General features: G+C 39.5%; 2 protein-coding genes across 5 annotated transcripts in view; both read right to left on the minus strand.

Moving 5' to 3' along the window:
• The window catches only part of EMB3142 (nuclear pore complex protein (DUF3414)), a 447,780-nt gene that overhangs the window by 90,235 nt on the left and 334,683 nt on the right, over window positions 1–22,862 (minus strand). The gene's annotated exons all lie outside the window — the stretch shown is intronic.
• Window positions 19,347–22,815, minus strand: LOC149219719 (uncharacterized). Its single transcript, XM_089382655.1, has 2 exons — window positions 20,285–22,815; window positions 19,347–20,174 (listed from the first exon to the last, which is right to left on the minus strand). Exons 1-2 carry the CDS (start codon window positions 22,212–22,214, stop codon window positions 19,579–19,581), a joined length of 2,526 nt encoding a protein of 841 aa, XP_089238781.1. The 5' UTR covers window positions 22,215–22,815; the 3' UTR covers window positions 19,347–19,578.

The following is a 22,862-nucleotide window of genomic DNA, read 5'->3' on the forward strand; positions in this document are numbered from 1 at the left end:
GATAGGGTTTGGGAGTATGCTTTGTTAAGGAAGCCCCTAGTCTGAAAGGCCTTATGAATGCTTGGCTTCTAAGTGATCTTTGTAGAATTGGAGTCAACAAAAAGTTGTAGTAGTTTCCCTAAAACTTGTTTATTTTTTGGCTTCTTCTCATGAGAAAACTTGTATAGAATGCCACGTGTCCAATTCTTGAAATATAATTATAGACACTGTATCTGAGGTACTTCTATATGTCGCTTGAAATTCCTAAATATTTCATAGTCTACAAATTTCTAGACAAGATATAGCAAAAATACCAAGCTAACCTGCTTCAGATTTAATTCAAGACTACTCACAAACACTAACTTCCATAGGATATTACTCTCGAAGTATAGCGAACCAAACTCTAAAAATGGAAACAACTATTCCTTGAGATTTCCACTTAATATGGTCACTTTATGAATCTATACAAGAAAAAAGTTATAGTACAAATGCCAACCTAACATGTTTGAGACTGAATTCTGGAGCATACAAAATCCATAACTTCCTTGAAACATATCTCTGAAAATATAGCGAACCAAAATCTACAACTTGGACCAGAAGTTCACCACAATTTCGCTTCAACATGGTCCAACATTCATGATCTAAAGCCTCACAGAAAAATGTTATACCGAAAAATGTCGAACTGACCTATTTGAGACATAATTTAGGAGCATTCAAAAATCCTAACTTCCTTGGACCATATCTCGAAAAATATACTGAACCAAGATCTGAAACTTGAATCATAGATTGCTTGGGATGTCTTCTAAATCTTCTCCAGGTTTCATCATTTGAAAACTCCTAGAAAACGAGTTAAAGTGAATGCCATGATCGCCCATTTGAAGTAGCAAAACCCAAGGATCAACAGCTCTGATATCAAATATTATGATCCTTGTGCCTTAAAAATGATAAAAACCAATAGTTACAATCTACTTCGAGGAGGAAACCTCCTTTTACAATAAATACGATGAACAAAACAATATTTGATGATCCTAAAACTAGGTCCCCTAGTATATATATAGGAGACAAAATATATAATTATAATAAAATGGGACCATGAGGGGTTCTTGCCTACATAACAATATAACAATAGAAATGTAATCACTCAATATCTAGGGCTTAATAAGTGTTTTTGTGTTAAAACAAGGCTTATATAGAGTTTAATAGATAATCATCCTCATTTGGGCTCCGAAACAAGCCATTGCCCATCAAACAGGGTCAAGATCAAGTTGGGGGCGTCCTAGTTCCATCTGAGTACATCATCAACAAGTCCAACAACTACACCTTCAAACCCAATGTTTTAGTGTTTAGACTCTAGAGGCTCATTAAGAGGTGCACTATCAAGTAAGGAGGGAGCAATTGTGGTGGCATGAATTACCCCTTTCTTCGGCCTACTTATTCCACCCCTTTGATTTGTCTTTATTTGGTGCATAGCTTATGAGCGCAAGCTTTCTTTATGTTTTATTGATTCCTCTTTAACATGTAGCAGTTTCTCACACATCAAGGTTGGGACATTCAAGAGTTCGTTTATTTGAGATGAATTGAATGCACGAGGAACTGGGTGATGGCTAATGAGGGGGATAGAGCTCATGATAAGCTTTTTCCCACACACTAATCATTGTCCCATCCATCTTTTGTATTTTACATTTTCTTTCAATGTGGCTCTATATGCTTTTAACATTATTTTAGCTGCATCAAGCTCTGAGCCCAAGCATTCAGGCCCTGACTCAAGGACGTGGATAGAGGGTGCCAATCCCAATGGTTATTGACTACACCCCCAAAGACTGGAGATGGATAACTGCAAGATATGGAAAGTGGTTTGTATGGATTACCTTGGACACGCTACATCAATCAAGGCCTCCCTAGTAGTGCCCTTACTAAACCATAAGGCTGCAAAGGAGGTCTCACTAGACTAGAGTCAAAGACTAAGCCTCCAAGTAAAGTGATGGAACCATAATACAATTGAGATCGGTCAATAATCCAATTTTCCTTGTGATCCATATCAATGTCTATAACATTAAATGAAACCACATGACTGCAGGAAAGCTTAGAGTACCTACTAAGAGAGGACTCACCATCCTTCAAGAAGCTTTCCAAATGGCAAAAAAAATTGACCAAAGGAATGGGTGGAGAACTCTGGCATAATGCTATGTGTTGAGCATCATCGGGCTACCGGCAAGCTAGTTTTCAAATAACGAGAATAATCCTACTAGGGGTTACCCACCAAAGGTGGGTAACATCAATGTTGCACGAAACACCCCCCTCCCCAAGGATCCAAACCAAGATCTGTGACCCGTACGGATCCACAATTCGGAAATTTGGAACCGCAGATCAGGCCAGCAAACACGGTTCCTGGAAATTCGGAACCATGCACCCCAATCCACGGTTCTGGATTTCCTAAAGGCGCATCCACCTCAAATCCGCAACGAATTGGGCATGGATTTGTACAGATACGATGTCCGAGGTGTGGTTCCATGGCAACCGACCCAAAAAACATTTTTTTCTTTAACTTAAGATGGGGGTGGGTTTAGGTTGAGTTAGGGAAATAATAGATGGGGATAAAGCTCATTTCCCACTCTCATTTCTTCACTCTTGTATTTTTAGAGATATTGGAGAATTGAGGAGAAGAGAGGCTTGAGGAGAGCTTGGAGGAGTGAAGGAGGAGGAGTTAGGAACAATGAAGGAGGAGGAGCTTGGAAGAGTAAAGAAAGGCTTCCATCTACAAGAGCTAAAGAGGTAAGTGCAAACCCCAAACTCCCTCATTTTTTTTGTCATTGTTGTTTGTATTTTTTCTCCTCCCTCTCCTACTCTTTCCCATTCTTTCTTCTTGCTCATTTCATTGCAGGTTGTCCATTTATATTCATATTCCAAAATGGTGTTCTTTTGACTTTTACATATCCATTCCACTTTTGGTTTTCATGATGGCAAGCGGAAGTAGGAATAGAAAGGAAGAAGAACAAGAGGATAGTGGTCACCATATGAGTGACCCAATGTATGATGAGGAGGAAGGGTTTGAAAGGAAGGGGATGAAGAGGACACTTAAATGCTAGATGGGAACGCTGCATTAACACCCATGTGGAATTGTGTGACCAAATTTGAAGGGGGGAAACATGGTGGAAGCTACAAATTTTTGTGCCCTCATGGTTGTCAAGGAGGAAAACCATATAGTTGTTCATATACCCGTGTGAGGAGGCATCTTTGTGGGGTGTCAGAAAGTAATGACAAAAGGGGTGTCGTGGGGATAGCAATTTGCCTTGAACAAAGAAGAAAATACATCCAAATAAAGGAGGTTTCACAACAAAAAAACAAAAAACTCATTTTGAATCAAGTACAACCTCTAGATTTGGTATCTCATCTCCTCATGGTACTTTTGCAACCTCTGGAAGTAGAAGAACTATAGGGAATTTACTGAATGTTGTTGGGAGGGATGAAGTGGATGGAAAAATAGTCTGGTTTCTTTATGCTTGCGGTGTACCATTCAATTTGCTTCGCTTTCCCTATTGGCATGATATGGTTAAGGCCATCAATGAAGCCCCAAAAGGGTATAAGAGCCCCAACTACGAGAAAGCTAGAACAATGTTATTAGAAAGAGAAAACGCAAAGCTTCAAAGAGCTTTGACACATTTTACAAATGGGTGGGTGGATTGTGGGGTATCCATTATATCAGATTGGTGGACAAATGTTAGAAACAAATACTTGATAAACGTTCTTGGTGTTTCTGCTAGTGGTGCAATGTTTATTGCATGTCATGACTCCTCCATTAGTGCAACTTCCCAAAACATTGCAGATCTCCTATTGCGATCAATCAAAGATGTTGGTCCTAATAATGTGGTTCAAGTGATCACTGATAATGCCGCAAATTGTAAGGCACCAAGAAAAATTATCGAGCGTACTCATCCACACATCTTTTGGTTCGAGTGCTTGGTGCACACATTGAACCTTTTGATGCATGATATTGTGAAGCATAAAGAATGTGGATGGAAGAATGAGTTTTACAAGAGAGGGAAGAAATTCATTAAATTTATCACAAGGCGTACAAGGGTGAACTACTTTTATGGCACTTACTCCAAGTTGTAGTTGATTAAACTTGCAAAAACAAGATTTGCAAGTTATTACCTCACCTTTAGGCGGTTAGTGAAGGTGAGACAAGCTTTAACTAATATGGTGACCTTTGAAACATGGGAGGACATTAACACTGATAGAGATGGTGCTAATGTAGCCAAGGACACTATTCTTGACAGTTACTTTTGGTCACAGATTAGATATGTTTTGCAATTCACCAAACCAATTTATTACATGATCAAGTTTGCAAATTTAGATTGGCCACTAATTGGGGAGGTGTATGAGCAAATGGATAGTATGTTGGGATAGATTAAAGATATTGTTGAGCCTACAGATATCACCTTGTATAATTATATTCGTGCAGAGGTCAAAAAAAAATGGGATATGCTAAACATTCCATTTGCATACCTTAGCATATGTTCTAACACATAAATACTATCATCCATCATGGCTTTCAACACTAGCACCTAGGTGGTGGGGGCAAGAGAAAACCACAAACTAGACCCAGAGGTTCTATCTGGTTATATGAAAGAATTGGATAAATTAGTCCGTGATGAGGACGAGTCTGCCATGCTACGGAAACATTTGAGAAACTATACACTTTGCACTCATCCATTTGGGAGCATGCATGCAATTAGAGATTGAGAGAATTTATCTTCTCTTAAGTGGTGGAACATGCATGGAGGTGCTACTCCACTTCTACAAACCTTGGCATTATAGGTGCTATCACAAGTGGCAAGCACTTCTTCTGCAGAGAGGTGTTGGAGCTCTTATTCTTTCATCCATAGTGTTAAAAGGAGAAGGTGTGATTTTTGTCCCATTACTATGATGATGCAAAGACTAATAAAGAGCTTAAGGTTTGGGACAAAAATCCAGAGGGCCGAATTTGGAGGATGGAGTATTGCGATTAGCACAATTGGAGGATGCTCTTATCCAAGATGATGATGATCGAGTTGAGATGCCACCCCCATCCGATCCCTTGGTTCCCAGGTTCCATGCTTCAACACCAACAGCAGGGGCTTCATCTTCATCAGTTCCACTGCCACAACTTCCAGAGCCACCACCTGCACCATCTTCTTCATTGCCACCATGTGGAGGCTCACGTCCTATTCGTGGTGGAAGGAGGAGAGATTAGTAGATATATTCACAGTTTACTACTTTTGTCATAGATTATACTTGTAGTCTTGTTGTGAATTTGAACTTTTTTTCTTACTCTTCCTAGTTCAGTGTGTACTTGAGTCTTGTTGGTGGCCAAGTGGCCTATTTTGTAAACATTATTATTTGAATTTTGGACATGATTCATGTTGACAGATGCTCACTTGCTAGAAAAGTTACTTGAATATTTGATGATTTTATATTCTAAATGTTTAATGGCTTATGATATGCTTAAAAATTTGATATATGTTTGTAATTGCTAGAATCTAGATGGTTGATGCTTGAATAAATAATCATTGATGTGCAATATATATCTTGGTTTATGTAAAAATAGGCATGTTTTCATGTCTTATACAACTAATTTGCTATTTGGGATGTTTTTTTCTAATATAAATGCAAAAAATATAATATATATAGTAGACGCTTCGCTTCCTATATTTTTGGGAAATGACGCTTCAGCACCCCCGCTTCCACCCGCTTCGTGCAACATTGGATAACATGTCCATAATGAAGTTGATCTCACTTGATCTTGAGAGGTTTTGTTCAAGTTGTATCACACATTCAACAAAGATCCCTAAAGGGATAGCTTGACTCTTTTTTAGCACCTTCAATGGGATACTTTGCCCCCGTTCTAGGAACAAACGTGACTTTGTGGCCCCAACATTGCTCATCCAGAGATAGCATTGGACCTTGAGGAGCTTCCACATTTTTCTACACCTCATCATGAGCCTCCAGATATTGAAACGTTGAGCCTAAAAGCTTGGGCATTGGACTATTTGATGATGTGCCCAGATGGACCCAAGACGCCCCCAGGCTGGACTTGACCTTGCAAAATGGGTGATGCCTTGCATCCAAGCCTAGATGAAGATAGTTGTCACTGAGATGACTTGGGAGGGCTATCACATTCCTCTTTGATGCCAACACTTACCCTAGGTGGTGTCATGTCAACCCTACATCCATGGGAAAGATGATGCAAACCCCCTTCTAGATGATGTCATGGTGGAGGCACCTTTTGGAGATGTATACGTGCACTTTGAGGTTTTGTTATAGTGAAGAGCACTCTTGGACCATTACCTCACTTACTTAATGCATTGTTGCCTATTTTGGAGGACGATGACCTAGTGGAGACCATACTTCTCCCACACATATGGGTTATTTTTGGCATTTTGTTTATGTTTTAAAGCTATCTTAACGTTGGCTTGTAACCTTTGACCTAGTTGAACGCTCAAGTAAACCTTGTTTAGGGTTTTGCTAGTAAAATTATGAAAAAGTGACTTGGTTACCCTAATATAAATATAGGGGGTCACTTTTCATTCTCATCATCATCATTCACCACACTTCTTCTTTTCTAGAAGTGCACACTTTCTATTGTCTTCTCTTCTACTTGGATGTAATGTAATTTCATGGTGTTAATTGTCTTTCCAGAAGGATTTTTGCAGGAGAAGGTTTTTTTGGGATAGATTGAAGAGGTGGAAATTTTGTAAGTTTGTTGCTTATCTTTTAAATTTTTCATGCTACTTTATGTATATTATGATTTCTATTCTTGAAGCTTATAGTAGCTTCAGAAGGTCTTCTACATAGGCTTCGTGTCTTACCATGTAGGAGATTATTTATTGCCTCCTTAGGTGCTTGTTTTGTGGAGTAAGTGATTTATGTCTTCTTTCCTCAATCGAACTTAAGAAAAGTACAATAATTAAAGTCCATTAAATATTGTGGACTATTATATCATTTTCTAAGGATAAATAATTTAATTATTTAAGTGACTTAGAAATGGAAACCACACTCCACATTGGCTTTATAGACAATAAAAATGGCCAAAATAAGAGCAATAAAATTGTTAACATGCCTACCACCTAACACATATCTCAGTCGAAATACTGTTGAGGCTTTACTGTAAATCTTGATACCACAACACCCCATTAAGCACATAATGGATTCAGACAAGCACTATCAGAACCACTAATATTACGTAACATATAAGCATTACTCACAAACTTACACCAATCCATAATAACAAGTAATCCTAACAAGCACTTCACATCAACAATGAAAACCACACACAGTGACACATAGTTGAACCCAACAAATAAACACATACAGTATGTACTTTAGCCATGTAACCAGGGAAACCTCAGCAATCACAAGGATTTGCAAATCCCCCTCAAACCATGAAAATAGGTACCCTTAAATCTAATTGAAAAAAACAAGGAATAATACCATTTTTCCATGAGTATTGCTAACACATTCATTTTCATTTACATCAATATTGCAATTCATGTGCAGTAAGAATACACAGGAAATAGAAGTAAGCAACTTATCTTATGAAGCAAATGACTAGCAACTAAGGGAGGGACTTCCACTCTCCACCCAACCATAGGCCAACTACATTGCAAGCTTTCGTATAGTTGACCACCCCGGAGCTAGATTTAGTGTCTGAGGAGTAGCTGCTCAAAGGAATTAAAACCAATGCCAACAAATTCATCAAATAGGAATGTAGAGCCCACCCCATCTCCACTTGCTTAGTTCAGGACTATATCATCCAAAGTCTCCACCCATTCACCCAAGAATCTAGAGCACATTGATGTCCATCTGTTAATCCCACAAATTTCATAAACACATAGAGTTTTCCCACTGCTAACCAATAGTCCATAGTACACTAAATTTCCACTTGCTCAACCTATATGGCTCCAAACCCATAGTGTCTCCACTTGTTTCCTCTTTTCAACCACACTTCCTAGCGTGTTCCCGCTCTAGTGCCAACACTTGTTCCAACATTCTCCCTCTGTCCCACGAGTTCACCCACAAATCCCTATATGCCTAACCCAGCATACAAGCACCCACAACCCATGTTGAAAAATGGTAGTTGCAGTCAGTGTTTTCATGGTCAAAATCAAAGAAGAAAATAATTTGCTTCTTGCTATATATGGACAAGTCGACCGACCACTTGAAGGTGTTTGACTCCAAGGTCAAAAGCCCTCCTCTTGACTCACATATATTAACATTCATTGACCTCATTTGGCCATCCACCCATCACTCATTCACTAAACCAATCAAGAAAATTTGTACACACATTCAAGGAGAATAAGAAAGATTGTCTCTACATTGACCAACATATTTGAATTCTATTCACCAACATTCACTTGATTTGTTTCTCTATTATTTGACCAAGCTATTGACGAAGGTTTGAAGGTCGAATTCTCTATGGTTTGTTGATTGTTCGTTGACCAAAGATTTGTCTCTGTTCTAGGACATTGACTGACGTTTGACCATAGGTCAAACCTTTAGGTTTGACCATAGGTCAAACCCTTAGATTTGACCATAGGTCAAACCCTTAGATTTGACCAAACTTCTATGGAGATTGCAGGATCAAATTCCGACCCCTTTGACCAACTTGTGCAAACTTTGACTATAAGAAAATGTTGGCTTATTCTCTCTCATTTCACTGGTTTTGACATGGCATTCATTGGAGTCAAAGATTGGCATTTTGACTAGAATATTCTTGATGAATTGAACTCTCTCATAAGGAAAGATTACTGGGTTTTCCCCCTAGTGGGATTTTGTCCCAAGAAATTTTGTTGTCTCTTGTTCATTGTCTTTACTATGATCTCTATTTCTCTATTGAAGTTAATGTTTGAAATTTTCATGTATAACTGCTTAATGATTGTAATACTCTAAGGAATTCAAATTGTATCGTTGGAAGCAAATATCAGTTTGGAAATTTGTTCTAGTCTTGTTTCCTACTAGAAAATCAACATGGTATCAGAGCTATGGTGAACAAAAGAGCATGAGATCACTCTTGACGAGACCCTATTCTACATTTGAAAGATGATTGATCATCTACATTTGAGGCACCCCTAAAGATAGAGCCATTTTTGTTTACCTTAGAAGCCCCAATACACTTCAAATTTGAGCTTTGTCCATGTTTTCAACATTGAGCTATATGACCGAAAGCCTCGGGAAAATGTTCAAAGAAGCCACAAAAAAATCTGAGTTTATATTTGTGAAAGATCTGAGTTTCCTTGGTGAAGGATCCTAAGCTCAAGAAGTTCGAGCTCCACCTTTGAGGCATTTGGGTTACATCTTTGTGGCATCCGAACTCTCTGTGTCATCCAAGCACTTTGTGGCATCCAAGTTGCCTCCGTGATTGAAGCCAAGTCCTGAAAGAAATTCAAGAAAGATCTTTGTGATATTGTTCAAGGCAAAGTGCTAGTTATCTCTGTGAAAAATGCAAGTTATCACTATGGCAAGTGCGAGTACTATGACCTATGTCTACTTCATGATGATGATCTGAACTAAAAGATGATGATCTGAGCTCCCTGATGATGATCCGAGTGCATAATCTGAGTCTGAGGCATGAACCAAATCAGTGACCAAGTCCAAGTCTCTTTACAAGTCTGAGTAAGGAAACAAGTCTGAGCTTGTGTCTTTGTGGAAGGAATCAAGACCAAGCCACTTTATCTCTTTGGAAAGTGACAAGTTCGAGGCCTTTGATATTTGTAACCAAAAGTTATCTCAAGGATGGAGAAGCCGAATTTTCAAATCCTTGTTCTATACATAGTGAAAGGATATGAGACCTAGGCAAAGAGCCGACTTGAGATTCCTTTTAAGAAGAAAGCTCGAAGAAATTTGAAGAAGACCTTTGTACTGAAACAAAATCTGAAGTCTTAGAGATATTTTTTTGTTTGGCTCTGTCTTGACATGATTTACACAAGATTCCTATCTCTTGAAGAATGAAGGAACTCACTAGATCAGTGAGAAACCCTTGAGGACAGACATCCATATTTAGATGAATTGGTATGGAAATTAAAATTTGATGATGTTGCATTATGACATGTTGAGGAAAAAATGCTCAATCATTTTTTAAGGGATCATTGTCGCTAGAAGTCTGCTTCATTGAAGAAACGTTGAGTCCCTCTCCAAGGTTAAAAGTGTTAGTGTCGGTCTTGAGCCCTCCATCAGTGATCAATAGCTCTTTGCATATGCATAGTTAGGTGTCTCATTTAGTGTCAATTTTGCATCTCATTAGGCATGCCATAACACTGAATGGAGGAGTCGGTCTTTGTTCCCTTCTTGGCTTTGCTGGATCAGGTCATACAACAATGTAATTGAGTCATGCTTGTTCTTATTTTTTGTCTTGAGATCCCATGGTCTTAGGTCTAGGGTTTTGAGTCAAAATCATTTCAAGGTAATGAGTCATGGTCAGTAAGTGCCCAGCAAGCCGGAAGGAATTTTGTACATATGTTTCATTATCATTTTCTTCAGCTACAGCTCACTTTATGCCTTGGATTTAAAAAACCCTGTTTTTAAATCCAAGGTCATGAGGAATTTGTAAAAATAAAGAAATTTTCAAAAATTTGTAAAAGTGTCGGCAACAACCCTGGTTCCTTCACTACAGTCCATCAGGCGGTCAACCTGCAAAAAGAACGGAGTCAAACGCATCAAGAGAGCTCATTTCAGGACAAAAAAGACTCTAAACAGTGTTAAAAAGCAAAGCAAGTTGAAAACATTAGAAAGTGGGTTCTAAAGTTAAATTTTTTTTAAAGTGACCCTATAAAAGCTAATTTCCCTCTCAATTCACTCTTATTGTGCATTTGAAAGTCAAAAAATTTGTGTTAGAGGCAAAAGGAGGCAATTCGGGCAAGTTTCTGCAAGTTTCAAGGTTAGAAGTGGTGCGCGACCATTCTGGACAGGTGCGCGACCAACTGGGTGCGCGCGACCAAACGGAGGCCAAAGCGCAGTGTTAAATAACACGGGCGCGACCAAACGAAGGGGCGCGACCAGTCTGAAGGTGCGCGCGACCAGAACTTCTGTCTGCCCAGAAACTCACCCAAACTCCCGAATTTCACCAAATTTTGCTCGTGGGTTTGAAGGTATGCCTCCATCACATCGTTTTGAAATGTGTCATGATTTCAAAGGTGGATTATGGTCATAAAATTCATGCAAGAAGTCAATGTAAGAATAGGTTAAATTGGCTTGAGGTTTTTGCAAGCATATGCTTTGGTAGTTTTGTTTGTTATTCAAGGTGTTTTATTCCTTATTCCCTTCCATTCATTTTCCCATGATTAATCACAGGTGTTAAAATGTCATTATCATTAATCTCATTTGCAAACAATACTCAAACCCTACCCCCAATCTTATACAAATCCTACCCCTAAATCATTTGCAAACCCTAGTCCTTTCAAACCCTATAAACCCTACCTTTTCCCCATGTATAATGATCAAACCCTAAGCACTAGTAACACAGCAAAATGCCTATGTAAATGTACAGCAGTGAATGAAAAGAAAACATGGTAAAAAACAAATAGAAAAGTGATGACAAGGCATGCACTCAAAAAATTGTAAAAACAGTGAAATTTGCCATTTTGCATAGCCTTAGAAAAATAAAGGAAAATGTCATCTTGTGTATATGTCAAAGACTTCAAAGCTCAAATAAGGTCATGACAAAAATTTCATTTGCATAGTCATCAAAGAAATCAGACTTGCAGTGGTTAGGGTTTGCAGTAACATGGTATCTTTTTCCCCTCCTCAAAACTCTGTTTTTTCCCCTACCTAATTCCCTATGTAAACCCTAATTCAATTGCTTGTCCCTTCAGTTAAACTCCCTAGGCAATTGAATATCCCTCCCTATGATCAAATCACACAGTGAAACCTTAATTACTCATGGCAAATGAAAAAATAAGGCTGCCTCTGTTTTAAATGAATTGCTGTTACAAAAATTGATTGGCAGCAGACTTTGTTGAGGGTTCCGTTGTCCCTCTAAACCTAGTCCCTAATATCCTCTATTTTCCCTCATTCCCAAGATACAATCCCCTCTCCCTTCCACTGTAAAATGATCACAACAACCCCTTCCCTTCCTCTTACAATCAGAAACCCTAAATCCCTGTTTCCCAAAGCATCAAATGGTCATTTTGAAATTATGAAAAACAGAGTGTGCTCCTCAATGACAGTGAAAACAAATTGAAAATGAGCTGCCTGTTTCTTGTACATGGATGATGCTGCCCTATCCCCCTATGCTTATGACATCCTCCCCTCCATCATGATGATTTTTATTGTCCTTTCCCTTGGTGCTAAAAAAAATCACAGTTTCCCTAAATAAAGTATTGATTTGCAAATGGTGAGAGATGGAATGACATGTTTAGCATTATGTGATGTTTTCCTTCAAAATTCCCTGCTTATATATATTTTTCCCTTTCCTATATGTAAATTCCCTCCCTAACATATCCCTCATGATGTTTCCCCTTGAAAACAACATACTTCACAGCATTTTGCAGGCAGGGCAGCGGTCATTTTGACTTGTTGATTCCACCTTGCTCAATAACATCAGGTCAACCAATGAGACTAATGAGCAAGGTGATGACCGGTCTTCTTCAACGGAGGTTGAGACACAACAGAGGCTTTTAGAGAAGGCAAATCATGACAAAGAGCTGCTACGCAACATGAAAACACATTATTGGGCCAGAATGCATGTTTACAAAGCAAGGATGAAGATCCTTCAACGGCGGTTGAACGAGGCTCTCATGAGGAAAAAGAAAAGGACAAATCTCCGTATCTTGGCTAAAGCCTCCCTCACTCATCATGGTACTGATCAGCCTTGATCCAGCACCAAAATGTGAAAATTTTGAAGATTTTTGAGCATTTTGAAAATTTTTGGTAAAATTACAGGTTTTTCCCAAGAACTGGTCTCACCCCGGGTGAGACCAGTTTGAAGGGCTGCTCGGAATTTTGCAAACTTGGCATTTTTGGAAAGGGCATTCAAAAAGAAAAATTACCAATACTTGGGAGAAGCCTGATTTTGAGTTTTGAGCCTCCAAAAGCTCAAAATACACCTAAAAAATGACTTTCTGCCCACTTTTTGAGTTGCAGAAAGTGACCTTGGGAGAAATGGTTTTTGAGGGGTCAAATCAACACCAAATTCAGAAATTCCACTTGGGATGGAAAGTAGACAGGCCAAGCTTTCCAATGAGCCATCTTGCACCTGATTTGGACCAGTGGAACCCACTCAAAAACAGCTGTAAAGGGGCGCGACCAGAACTTCCAGGGGCGCGACCAGAACTTCCAGATTTGCCAGAATTGCCATTTTCGGTCAAAAAACACTGTTTTGACTATGGTTGACCATTTTTACTTGTAGATGATGGATGAATGTAATATTTTCATGGCACTTTGATAGGCTTTATCTTTCTTTACTCTTCTAGAAGCTTCTTTGATGTAAATAGTTAATATTTAATGCATGGATAGGCTTCCTAACTTTTAGAGACAAGTTGTTGTGCTGGCCTATTATCTAGTGACTGATTTAGAATTAGTTGTAACAGCTCCTAGGAAGCTGAGCTCGACCCCTAGAGGTGGGGGAAGAGGTTTGACCTTCTATATTATGCCTTCTCTTTCTCATTTTGATGGTTGGACTCTTGTGGAAGGAAGCTTTATTGTATATTGTGCATCTATTTCTGCAATTTGAGGCAAGGAAAGCCAGGGTTTTACAGACATCTTTGAGGATTCTTGTGGACTGATATGTTGATGGTGTGTTCTCTACATGTTCTTGTAAGTTTGTTTATGTATTTCATATCTCTCTTATGCTTCTAAATTGGACAGATGAAGTGGTAAAGTTGAATTCATGTTTTAGCATGCTCAGCTTTTTAGTTTGTTCAATTTTAATGTTTTCTACTGTCTAGAGAGGATTCAAAATGTGTGTTTGCCCTCTTTAGCTCCTCCTCTATCATCTCTGATCATCCATCATCAGATTAAAGCATCAGCACTCGCTCCTACCTTGCCCCTTAGATTCCCCTGTGAAAACTGTGCTCAATCCCCGCACCTTGAATTGCACTTCCACCAATTGCCACCAAAACCCCCAAAAATCATCAAATCAAACCCCCTATCAATTTACTAGCCTAAAATCTTTATTTCTATTTGGTCAGCCTAATTATATTATAAGATCTATCAAATCTGACCCGAGAGAGCCTTCTCATACCTCGTAGGGCTAGCTACGAGGTGAAATGGTTTGATGTAGCCTTGAGAGTTTGTCTATCTCAGCCTAGGTGAATTCCAAGCGCTAACATATTGGCGACCATACTGGGGAGAACACATTTGTAATTTGCTCATTGTGGGTTGATGTGTTTGTTTCATAAGTCTTAAACGGAGCCTGAAGTTACGCCAGGAGCCTTCGAAAACGCTCTTGTTTTACATCAGCGCAAGTAGATAAACGCTACTTCAGTCTATCTCCGTGGGATTTGTGAACATAGCGCTTCATTGACACTTTACCCCAGTACATGTATCAAGTTCAGATCTGATTGTTGATAGTGAACAGCGATCAGACACTTGAAAGGCTGAAATCATTCACTGGCGACTCCTTCACTGAAAACTCCAGAGATCGATGTTTCATGGTGACTTCACTGCAGATAGATCAGTGGCTTTGAGATTTTCATGATGGACCTAATTGCAAGAAGATATGCTCCCTTGAGCCGAGATCACATTCCAGGTTTTCCGAATAAAATTCCAAAGGTAGATTGGTCAAGGAATTTGCCTATATTTAATGATGATGGTAAGAAGGATGCTGCTTTACATTTGATTAGATTTCATATGCATATTCGCAAATTCAAGATCGATTTTCCTGAGGATTGCTTGATGAAGATATTCTTGGCCACTCTGGAAGGTAAAGCTCAATCATGGTATGAAAGTTTGCCGCCTGCTTGTATTTACTGTTTGAAGGATTTTCATGTCTTGTTCATTGAAAGATATCAAGCATCTTGTCCATCATTAAATTTGGTTCATGACTGTTGCAAGCATGCTTATAGTTTTATTGAAAGCCTTGAGAAGTATTATGAAGATGATAATTTTATGGATGAAGAGATCATGGAAGCCTTGTATGAAAAGCCGTTGCAGCAGCACATAGAAATCTTAGAGGATACTTGTCAAGATCAGCAGGTTGAAGATGGCCATATGGCTGTAATTGATGAAAGAGAAGAGCTTGTTTCAGATCTGCCTACAGAAGAAGACAGCGTGCAAGATAGCCAAGATTCAATTTTAGAACGTAATGCAGTCAACTCAACTATTTCAGATCAAAATTCAGATCATGGTGACCAAGAATACCTTGTGCCGAATCCTGAAAAGGAGAGTTTTGTTGTTGAGATCATGGACAAAGTTCTTGATCTAAATGTCCTTATGCCATCAGAACGGAGCCTGCATGAGGAGGTAATTCAGCCAGCTCATGAACATCAAGATGAGATCTTTGTTCAAGTAAGTGAAAAATCTTCTTTCAATCATGATTTGGATAGTTTGATTGCCATGTCATATGAAGATGATCAACAATGTTTCCAAGTTTCAGAAGATCAGGACTGTCATTCAAATTTTTCATGTTTTGAAATGTTATTTCAAGAAGACAAGACTTGTTTGAGCAAAGGGAAACAAAAGCCATTGTCTCCTTTGTCTGAAGAGGAGATAGATCAGCTTTTGAAAGGTCATGCTACAGCGCAAACTACAACAGATTTGCAGTGCACACATAGTCAGGAAAGTGTTGGTGAAACTTCTTCCTCTTTTGCAAATGATGACTGTCTTGTACTCAGTTTTGTAGATCAGCAAAAAGATAAGGCTGTCATGTTTGATGATCTTGAGGATTGTTTTCTGTTTAAGAATGATTTAGACCATGAACTTGAGGAATATAAGCTTGAGAGAGAGAATATGTCAAATTTTCTCACGGTCAAAGAATTTACAGCCAACACTCATATGGCAGAAGCTTATACTTCTCTGTGCCTTCCTATCAATCAGCAACCCACTGTTCTTTCAGATCAGAATGAAGCGAGTACTTATATTTTTGCAGCTGGATCTCCAAACAAGGTAGTGCTTCAGGAATATCAAGATCCCTTTGGCATTCTTCTGCAAACATTAGAAAAGATAAATGTTGCCTGGTTCATTATCATAAGCTTTGGTTTCAGTGGTTATTTTGAGTTGCCTACAGGTTCATCGTTCCGCCTGCTCGAGATACGTGAGAGCAGAAATTTGGTATGTAGCCATCTGCTGGATTGGTTACATTGGAAAGCTCATTATACTTGATTGTACATATTTCATTAGTATGCAGGTGGTTGTCATCATGATTCCAGATCTTGATGGACTGCTGCCCTTCAATAAGCTTTGTAAGTTTTTGTTTTAGTTAAGTCAGTCATGAGTCAGTTTGTGTCTTAGTCCCTTTAAATTTTCAGTTTAGTCCAAGTCGAATAAAGTCATTTCATGGTTGGTTATATTTGTACTAGTTGACTCCATTGCCCAATGAATAAGACACTGGTCTGCTCTCCCAAGAGGTCTGAGATTCTTGGCACCTCCAAGGAGCTACCATCCCCATTGGAGCCAATGTTAGTGTCGGTCTTGAGCCCTCCATCAGTGATCAATAGCTCTTTGCATATGCATAGTTAGGTGTCTCATTCAGTGTCAATTTTGCATCTCATTAGGCATGCCATAACACTGAATGGAGGAGCCGGTCTTTGTTCCCTTCTTGGCTTTGCTGGATCAGGTCATACAACAATGTAATTGAGTCATGCTTGTTCTTATTTTTTGTCTTGAGATCCCATGGTCTTAGGTCTAGGGTTTTGAGTCAAAATCATTTCAAGGTAATGAGTCATGGTCAGTAAGTGCCCAGCAAGCCGGAAGGAATTTTGTACATATGTTTCATTATCATTTTCTTCAGCTACAGCTCACTTTATGCCTTGGATTTAAAAAACCCTGTTTTTAAATCCAAGGTCATGAGGAATTTGTAAAAATAAAGAAATTTTCAAAAATTTGTAAAAGTGCCGACAACAACCCTGGTTCCTTCACTACAGTCCATCAGGCGGTCAACCTGCAAAAAGAACGGAGTCAAACGCATCAAGAGAGCTCATTTCAAGACAAAAAGACTCTAAACAGTGTTAAAAAGCAAAGCAAGTTGAAAACATTAGAAAGTGGGTTCTAAAGTTAAATTTTTTTTAAAGTGACCCTATAAAAGCTAATTTCCCTCTCAATTCACTCTTATTGTGCATTTGAAAGTCAAAAAATTTGTGTTAGAGGCAAAAGGAGGCAATTCGGGCAAGTTTCTGCAAGTTTCAAGGTTAGAAGTGGTGCGCGACCATTCTGGACAGGTGCGCGACCAACTGGGTGCGCGCGACCAAACGGAGGCCAAAGCGCAGTGTTAAATAACACGGGCGCGACCAAACGAAGGGGCGCGACCAGTCTGAAGGTGCGCGCGACCAGAACTTCTGTCTGCCCAGAAACTCACCCAAACTCCCGAATTTCACCAAATTTTGCTCGTGGGTTTGAAGGTATGCCTCCATCACATCGTTTTGAAATGTGTCATGATTTCAAAGGTGGATTATGGTCATAAAATTCATGCAAGAAGTCAATGTAAGAATAGGTTAAATTGGCTTGAGGTTTTTGCAAGCATATGCTTTGGTAGTTTTGTTTGTTATTCAAGGTGTTTTATTCCTTATTCCCTTCCATTCATTTTCCCATGATTAATCACAGGTGTTAAAATGTCATTATCATTAATCTCATTTGCAAACAATACTCAAACCCTACCCCCAATCTTATACAAATCCTACCCCTAAATCATTTGCAAACCCTAGTCCTTTCAAACCCTATAAACCCTACCTTTTCCCCATGTATAATGATCAAACCCTAAGCACTAGTAACACAGCAAAATGCCTATGTAAATGTACAGCAGTGAATGAAAAGAAAACATGGTAAAAAACAAATAGAAAAGTGATGACAAGGCATGCACTCAAAAAATTGTAAAAACAGTGAAATTTGCCATTTTGCATAGCCTTAGAAAAATAAAGGAAAATGTCATCTTGTGTATATGTCAAAGACTTCAAAGCTCAAATAAGGTCATGACAAAAATTTCATTTGCATAGTCATCAAAGAAATCAGACTTGCAGTGGTTAGGGTTTGCAGTAACATGGTATCTTTTTCCCCTCCTCAAAACTCTGTTTTTTCCCCTACCTAATTCCCTATGTAAACCCTAATTCAATTGCTTGTCCCTTCAGTTAAACTCCCTAGGCAATTGAATATCCCTCCCTATGATCAAATCACACAGTGAAACCTTAATTACTCATGGCAAATGAAAAAATAAGGCTGCCTCTGTTTTAAATGAATTGCTGTTACAAAAATTGATTGGCAGCAGACTTTGTTGAGGGTTCCGTTGTCCCTCTAAACCTAGTCCCTAATATCCTCTATTTTCCCTCATTCCCAAGATACAATCCCCTCTCCCTTCCACTGTAAAATGATCACAACAACCCCTTCCCTTCCTCTTACAATCAGAAACCCTAAATCCCTGTTTCCCAAAGCATCAAATGGTCATTTTGAAATTATGAAAAACAGAGTGTGCTCCTCAATGACAGTGAAAACAAATTGAAAATGAGCTGCCTGTTTCTTGTACATGGATGATGCTGCCCTATCCCCCTATGCTTATGACATCCTCCCCTCCATCATGATGATTTTTATTGTCCTTTCCCTTGGTGCTAAAAAAAATCACAGTTTCCCTAAATAAAGTATTGATTTGCAAATGGTGAGAGATGGAATGACATGTTTAGCATTATGTGATGTTTTCCTTCAAAATTCCCTGCTTATATATATTTTTCCCTTTCCTATATGTAAATTCCCTCCCCTAACATATCCCTCATGATGTTTCCCCTTGAAAACAACATACTTCACAGCATTTTGCAGGCAGGGCAGCGGTCATTTTGACTTGTTGATTCCACCTTGCTCAATAACATCAGGTCAACCAATGAGACTAATGAGCAAGGTGATGACCGGTCTTCTTCAACGGAGGTTGAGACACAGCAGAGGCTTTTAGAGAAGGCAAATCATGACAAAGAGCTGCTACGCAACATGAAAACACATTATTGGGCCAGAATGCATGTTTACAAAGCAAGGATGAAGATCCTTCAACGGCGGTTGAACGAGGCTCTCATGAGGAAAAAGAAAAGGACAAATCTCCGTATCTTGGCCAATGTTTTTAAAACCGGAACCGGTGACCGAACCGGTCCACCTAGCTAACGGTTTACCGACCGGAACCGGTCTAACCGGGACTGGTTTGGTCTAAACGAACCGGTTTTTAAAAAATACATTAAATAATTAATTTTTAATGAAAAAAAACTATTTTTAAGATGTAAAACCATGATTCCAAGCCAATAGAGACAAAATATGCAAAGTTTGCTCATTTATATACCATGCAAAGGTGAATATATCAAAATGGCACCGAGTGCAATACATATCATCGACAAAATAGCAAAATACATAGGAAATGAGGCTCTAAATGGCCTATAGAGTCCAAAAACCATGCTGCAAGCTATGAGGCCATTGGCCTACTACAAGTCTACAGTGTACACATGATCAATCATCAAGATCATCACCACTACTAGACACATGATCATCATCAGGAGCTACATAGACATCATCTGGTTCAGAGTCTGAGGATGCCTCTGCCTCATCTGCAACATCAGTATCAATGCCACCAATGACAATAGAAGTGGACCTAGTGGAAGCACGAGTTTGTCGACCTGCACGACTAGTGCCTTCCATTGGTTCCTTGCCTTTCCTTGATGCCGCTACTGATCCTGGTTCTGATGCCGCCACATAATCTGCCTCATCCTCCGCTAAAGCCATGTCGATATCAAAATCAGCCTCAAACACAGGATCTTCAGTCTCCTCCACCCATTCTGATGTTGGATCAATATCGTCCAACACAATGGGATCTAGATCAGGTGATTTGCTCATCATTTGGTTCCTCCTCAGTCGAAGGTTGTATTGCACAAAAACAAGATCATTTAACCGTTTTTGTTCCAAACGGTTTCTCTTCTTCGTGTGTATGCGCTCAAAAACAGACCAATTGCGCTCACAACCTGAAGCACTGCAAGTTTGACTGAGGACTCTAATTGCAAACCTTTGCAATTGAGGACACTGGCCACCAAATGACTCCCACCAATGTGCTGCAAAGAAAAAGACAATAATTAGTAACTTAGTTTATAATTTGAATTGTAAAGAACGTAAACAATTTTAGCTTGAAATGAAAAACAAAATGGAAATTGGAATTGCTTACCTGGTTGGTCCACATCTCTTGCCATCTTTGCCAAGTTTTTGCCAAAAGTACCACTTGCTTGATTGAAAATAGTAAGCTGTCTATGTATATCCAACTGCTCTACATGGTTAGGGACCATGCGCTCCAAGCAATCAATCAATCCAGCTCTGACCTCCCCATCATGCTGATCTCCTAGCCGATTTTTATAGTGATACCTTGGGTTCAAAAAATACCCGGCTGCATGTATAGGACGATGGAGTTGATTGTTCCATCTGTTATCAATGATCTCCCATATACGGCCATATTTAGCTAACCTGTCATTGTAAGCTGCCCGTATCTGCTCCTTTGCCTGATCCATAGCTTCATAAATGTAGCCCATGGCCAATCTTTCCCCATCCACCAACCTTAGCACCTTAACAAGGGGCTCGGTAATTTTCACAAGCTCTACAGACCTTTTCCAAAAATAAGTGTCTAACACTTTCTTTTTGGTGTCTTTTCCATCTGGTCTACGAGCCCACCGAGATTCAGACCATTCATCAGAGGAAAACATTTTCTGCAAGTTTCTATGTTGACCATTGAGACATTGCAACGTGAGGAAGTGAGTTGCAAATCTCGTAATTGCAGGCCTAACAAGCTCTTTGCCTCCAGTGTGTTTCCTCATTAGGCTCAATACCCATGAGTGGTTGTAAATGTATTTTGTAATGCACTTGGCATGCTCTACAGTGTTTTTTACCCACTCCACCTTGCCTATATCCTCAAGCATGAGGTCTATGCAATGTGCAGCACATGGAGTCCAAAATATGGTCTTATATTTGGCCTCAAGCATCTTTCCAGCAAGAACATAGTTTGAGGCATTATCAGTGATGACCTGCACAACATGCTGCTCCCCAACTTCCTGAATAATGTTATCCAAAAGCTCAAATAGAAGGCTTGCATCCTTTACCCTATCAGATGCATCAACTGATTTAAAAAACATGGTTCCTTGAGGGCAAGAAACAAGGAAATTAATGATAGTGCGGTTCTTTCCATCGGTCCATCCATCTGACATAATGGAACAACCTGTTTTGACCCATGACTCTCTAAACTCAGTCAAATACTCATCAATGGAAGATATCTCTTTTTGCAAAAGAGCTCCCCTCAAGTCATGCATACTAGGGCCTTTGAAGCCCTTTCCTGCAGCTATAACAGAGTCCCACATAGCTTGGTAATAAGGTGAGCGAGAAGCATTAAATGGGATATCTGAATCATACCACCATCTAGCAATGTATTGGTGAGAAGTTTCTTTGCATTGTTTTTTCCAATGCTGATCCAAAGTGGGTTGAGAACTTGGCTGGGAGGAAGTGGCTGTGGGATTAGATTTAGAAGAAGCAATGGTGGCAGAAGATGAGAAATAACTTTGGATGTTTTGTCTCTTTGGTCCTCTTGATGGTTGGCCAACTCCAACAGAAGGATGAACATAGTGAAAGGGGTCATTGGTGGAAGGGATAGAAGTGGAGTCTTGAATCTCATAATCATCATACCCACTCTCTTTCATGGCTTCTAATAATTCCCTCTTCCTTGCAATTTCATCTTGGATGGCCTTCTCCCTAGCCTTATCCTCATAAAATTTTTCAAGCTTGGCAATGTATTCTGCCCTAATAGGACCTAACAGTTCTTTTGGTGCATCACATGGCTTTACTTGGCCTCTTACCCCAGCCAAGTGTTGTTTCAACCTAAGAATACCCCCACCTCCAATAGATTTATGGCATAATTTGCATATCATTTTTCCATCAATTACATCACAATGAACCCATGCACTGTCCTTTCCTTTTGGAGCCATGTTTGCTTGAAATAATAACAATTTGCAAAGAAATCTGCCATTTAAAAAAAAAATTGCAGCTAAGGAACATGGAAAACCAATGATAAATGTAGGAAAAAAAATGCACATGCAAGCTAAAAAATTTGATAGCATAGAGCTAGAGAGTTCATAGGCTTAGCATAGCATAGATGATAGATCATTGAAATGAGAAGTTTATAGCACAAAAAAATTAATTCATGGACAGCAGACCCAAATGAGGAATTATCAAGTGCAAATCCTTACCTGGAAATGCAAAGTAGCTCCCTTAGCCTCCTCTTGATGATGGCAACTCCACTGACAGCTACACACTATCTCCAAAATAGCTCCAACTCCAACTCCAAGATGACTACTTCAGCAAAAACTCCACACTCTCCAAGCTCACAAACAAACTCACAAACACTCACAAACACTCCAAATCAGTTGTGTGAGACAAATGAGGGTGAGAGGGGTGTCTTATAGCAATTGTGAGGGTCTTTTTGGAGGGAAAATCCCTTTCCCTCACCCCCAAAAACCCTAAACCGCCCTCAGCTGCCATAAACCCGCCGCTTTTTACCTTTACCGGCGGCCTGTCCCTAAACCGGCCGGTTTAGGACGGAACCGGCCGGTTAGCAAAAAACCGGCCGGTTAGGACCTAAACCGGCCGGTTTTGACCGGTTAGGTCAAAAATCTGGGCAAATAGGGGTGCTGACCGGGTTTTTTCACCGGTTCTGACCGGTGAGCCTCCTAACCGGCCGGTTAGGCCGGTAACCGGTCAGACCGGAA

The sequence above is a fragment of the Pinus tabuliformis genome, chromosome Q, assembly GCF_031772625.1.
Source record: "Pinus tabuliformis cultivar Carrire ecotype Pingquan chromosome Q, CPIR1, whole genome shotgun sequence".
Taxonomy (NCBI): Eukaryota; Viridiplantae; Streptophyta; class Pinopsida; order Pinales; family Pinaceae; genus Pinus; species Pinus tabuliformis.

Bases quoted from the DNA above. Each gene is read 5' to 3' on its own strand.
- LOC149219719 (XM_089382655.1), bottom strand. From the start codon at position 22,214: ATGCTATCAAATTTTTTAGCTTGCATGTGCATTTTTTTTCCTACATTT. The intron at 20,175-20,284 runs GTAAGCAATTCC...TTTTCTTTGCAG, and splicing joins AAGAGATGTGGACCAACCAG to CACATTGGTGGGAGTCATTT.